The sequence below is a fragment of the Anarrhichthys ocellatus genome, unplaced genomic scaffold, assembly GCF_004355925.1.
Source record: "Anarrhichthys ocellatus isolate YVR2014 unplaced genomic scaffold, GSC_Weel_1.0 scaffold2, whole genome shotgun sequence".
Classification (NCBI taxonomy): Eukaryota; Metazoa; Chordata; class Actinopteri; order Perciformes; family Anarhichadidae; genus Anarrhichthys; species Anarrhichthys ocellatus.
Window position 1 is genome coordinate 695,590 of NW_022280032.1, and position 4,596 is coordinate 700,185.

The window sequence follows — 4,596 nt, forward strand, 5'->3', positions numbered from 1 at the left end:
ACACACACACACACACACACACACACACACACACACACACACACACAAGCAGACATCCATCACTCCTGTTGACTCGAGCAAACAGAAAACAACAGTGTTGTGTTCCTCACTGATTCCTTCTTCCGGCTGCAGGTTCCATCAGGAACAATCCCTCCGTCTTTATCCGTAATCTGAAAAAGCTCAGCTGACTCCAGACCTGTTTTTATCCTTTAATACCAGAAATGTTGACTTTCTTTCTCCGATGCTTTCTTCCTTTCTTTTTGTACACACTGTATTTACCGGCTCATGGCGTATAAAAGTATTCACGCCACGTCTTAAACCAAGCAGGTGTCTCTGTTGCTTCACGCCAACCAGAGAGTTGATTCAGACAAACACTTGGTGTTGTCTGACTAATGAAACCTGTGGAATGATGCAGACTTGCTAGATGCAGTGAATACGGCTGCGACGTCATAAACCCGTTTGGTATCTGGGACTTCCTCAACCCTCCTCTCTGTCACATTTAGCCCGACTGACGCAGTACTCACATTTTAACCCTAAACTGCAGCTAATTATCATTTCTTGCTCTAACCTTGAGTTGCTTGGCCGACTCCACGTGGTTGTCGTAGACGAGGACGCTGGCGATGAGGCTCTCTCTCCCTTTAGAGAAGGAGGACGGTCCCTCCGTGACGTTCTGCTCAACGATCACCTTCAGCAGAGTGTGAGCACACCGGGTCCCGTCCCACACCTGGAAAAGAATTAAATAAATAAAAAGCCAAACACATGACGCACACGGTGAGACTGTAAAATGGTGTTGAATGGCGGCCCGTTCATGGGTCTGTCTGGTCAAGAAAGTTCAGGCAATATAGCTTCATGTAGTCACGGTAGGGCTGCAACTAACAACCATTGTCATAAGCAACTAATCAGTCGAATATTACTTCAATTATTTGATACTAATTGGATACAAAGCGTGCTTTGTTGTTGTTGTTGTTATTTAATAAATAGCAGGTATTCCTCGTGTCCTTTGACTTCACATTGTGGATGCAGCCTCACACCGAGAATAAAACTCCAGATGTTGCTCAAGTTTCAGTTGGTGGAGAAATAAAAGGGTTCACTTGAGTCCGTCTCCGACTGATGGCATGAAATATTCTTTAAAGTCCGTAAAGTTACGCTGTCGACCGTTTCAACAGAATTGCATTGCTTGGCGACAGCTTGGGTCGTCCAGAGAGGGAACATTCTGCCTTCTCTTTGAGACGCCTGGAACCTGGTTCAAAAAAGAGGAACCAGTTCTAAGTTAGTAAAACCCAGAGTATCTGTAAGGTCCAGAGTTAGCGGTTCTGCTATCGGTACTTTAGAAGTTGTGGAGTGAGTGAGTGAGTGAGTGAGTGAGTCTCTCTCCCTTTTCCCCCATCTCTCTCTCTCTCCCTCCATCTCTCCCTCTCCCCCTCTCCCCCTCTCTCCCTCTCTCTCTCTATAATCAAAAAGAGTGAATAAGAGTGTCGATAAGGAACTGAACCCATAAGCGGTGTTGATAAGTGTACTAGCATTGATAAAGTCCTAACGATACCATCCCTGATTAGATTATAGGTCTCATCACGGTACCGGAGCGGGAAACAAAGCATTTCACTGCACAATGTACAGATGTGTTCAATACGTGACGAACAAAAGCTTTGAAGCAATAATCAATGGACTGATTCTTGAGTATGATGTGGGACATGATGCAATATTGTTGGAAGTATTTCCACTCTCAGATTTAAGGATGTCAGAGCTGGCTGTCGTACAGTGACTCAGCCAGTCGTGATGATCTCAGGTGCTTGAGGAGAAGTATTACAAATCTGTTCTCCGTCTAATAAACTGTAATGATGTTGGAGAGCATCCTCTCCTGGTTGAACGCCTTGTTGCGTAACAAGCAGGAAGCCCCCTCAGAGCAGCTTTAGAAATCAGAGAGAGCCGACTGGCAGCAGAACCGGCGCTCGCTGCCAAACCCGGTTCAAATTTAACTCCTCCATCAGCCTCGCTGGCAGGAGACCAGCCCTCGCTTACAGCCTTCGCTTCTTGTTGTGAAAAACTGGAGGTGGCTGGGAAAACAGCTCAGGACAAGATGAAACACTTGAGACTGTGAAGTCGATCTACTACGAGACAGACGGAGACCAAACAGCTCCAGTATTCCAGAGGGACAACACAATATTAAACTACTTCAGTTTACAAATCAAAGCAGGTGGAAGTTTAAAAAAGAGACGTCAGAAACAAAGCTTCTTACAAGAACATCGACGAGAGAGAGAAAGAAAAGAGAGGATTCAAAACCTGGACTAAAAAGTAATAAAATGAAGGGGGTCTGACCAGTCTGATCATGTCAATGTGATCATAACTATTATGATTATTACTGTTATATGACCATTGTATGATATACTGTTGCCTCTTACACACACACACACACTATCACTTTATTACCTGCGTCATCGTAACTATCGTTATTATCTGTATTGTCTGTCTTCCATGTTTATGTCACTATATGCATTTTTTTTGTTACATTGCTTCACAAAAGAAAAAGAAAAAAAAGAAACGGCAGGTGAATGTGTGTGTGTGTGTGTGTGTAAACCTGCCGGTAAGAACAGATGGATACCAGCTGACTGGAAGCTTCCTGGTGACGGAGACGCTGCAGTGTGAGCGCGTCGGGATTGTTATGTCGTTTATCTTTTATAGTTTTTTTTATGTTTCCTGCTTTTAAACTTCAGCCTCAGATCTGTAACAGAGCCCCCGAAGGATTCATTCTACCATTTTATATCTAGAAACTAATGGAGCCATTGGCTTCTACTTCCCAAAACTTGCAGAAACTGTGGAGGTTTCATTCATTACTGATGACCGACCCCCCCCGTAGCAGAGACAGTAACAGGGCAGGTTTGTCTGCCTGACTCATTGATCCTCTATCTGACCTGCAGGTTTGTGCTGGTTTGGATCCACGGCTCTGAAGTATCAGACTGTGCTGCGCATTAATGAATCAATGGCGCTGTCCGTGGTGCTGAAGCAGCAGACGGATTTCTAATCGACCCTCCGCCCCTTGAACGCAGACTGGCCAATCACAGCGCAGCGTTGTCCAGCTCCGACCAGGGTCCGACCGCTCTCCGTCTCTCCTCCACAGACTCATGGATGGTTTCAGATGTTCTTCATGTTCAGGCTGCTTTAGTGGATTTGGAGCTCGTCGTTGTTAAATGTTGTGTATCAGTGATACTCGTTACTCAGAGAGGTTGAAGGAGATATACGTTTTATAAATGTTACGTTACCACCTAAAAACCTGTGGAGCTAACGTTAGCAGAGTACGTTAGCACAGCAGTAACTAGCGTTAGCACCTCTATGCTACGCTAGCTCCTGAATGTATTTTAATGATTGTAACAGTGATCGCTGCCATTTTGAACAACTACTTTAACCGACATGGATTACTAGTCGATGAAAACATTCGCCTCAGTTGATAAAGTAAACATTACAGAACCAAATAAGACAAAAGATGGCGGAAATTTCAGAAATATTTGGAAAATGAGTGCTTTTGAACACTAGTTCAGCATTGTTTGTTTACATAATGCAGCTGTTGCTTTTCATGAAACAAAAACACATTTGTCTTTTAAGTAAACTACATATGCATTAACACACAAGTGAAAAATTAAGGTAAAGGTGTTGGATCATAGCAGTGAATCTGTAATTTTTGGAAAACCCGTAAAAATACACTGTATTGCAACAAGAAAGTGCATTCAGGGTGCTGCATTCGTATCATTCTTCCAGTGTAAAATACAGCCCTTAATAGATGTTGATGAACAAGACATGGCTTGTGTTTTTCTGTAGAAATGCACCACATATCCGATTCATCTAGTTCTGCAGTCGATCTGTACATCTTGTAGCGTTCTTACCCTCAGCAGGGTGCACGAGGAGTCGATGGGAGCTTTGGTCAGCAGCTGGCAGGTCAGGTCGAAGTAAGCTTTGGGCTGAGCGGCAGACAGAGTGTTTGTGGGAACCGGGGGGAGGAGGGCCTGGCTGGAGGTCCAGGATCTCAGCTCCTCCACGGTCCGACGGTCCTCCTGGTCCAAGTGGAAGGAGCGGCTGGAGGTCCGCGGCTCCATGGATCCGCCCTCCACCCCGTCAAACGCCAGCACGGAGAAACCGAAGGTGTTGACCAGCGTCATGGAGTTATTGAAGAACTGGACCTGTGAGGAGGAATGTGGAAACTTATCCCACTGTCCTCTTTGGCATTTATCTCCAAGTTACATGATCTCAGATTGAGAACAATACTGGGATGTTTTAGTTCCTGCGTTCAAAACCAATACATTTACAATGAGATAGGAATAGCACAAGACTTTAATCCCGGCTGGACCTTGACTCTGTGCAGGCGGACGATGTCTCCGACTTGAAAGACTTTGGGATGGTCCTCCAGCTTCTCACAGAAGACAGTGCAGCCGATCTTCTGGTTGGACTGATCGGTGATCTTCAGGGTGGAGCACAAGTCTGTGGAAAGAAAACTTCCTGTGGTCAGATCTCATAATGTGTTGAAAGTGATGAAGCACGTGAAACCAATACTGCAACCTCCGGTTCTGCCGAGTGAAGCCGATGCTTCATGTGTTAAAGCTGCATTCT

The 4,596-nt window shown here is 45.0% G+C and overlaps 1 protein-coding gene across 1 annotated transcript in view; it reads right to left on the reverse strand.

Moving 5' to 3' along the window:
* Positions 1-4,596, reverse strand: part of pot1 (protection of telomeres 1 homolog) — a 54,384-nt gene that overhangs the window by 25,137 nt on the left and 24,651 nt on the right. Inside the window, exons 5-7 of the mRNA XM_031857009.1 lie at positions 4,337-4,497; positions 3,876-4,169; positions 569-724 (exon numbers count right to left, since the gene is read on the reverse strand). Coding sequence (XP_031712869.1) covers positions 569-724; positions 3,876-4,169; positions 4,337-4,497 — 611 coding nt within the window. The remainder of the gene's footprint in view (positions 1-568; positions 725-3,875; positions 4,170-4,336; positions 4,498-4,596) is intronic.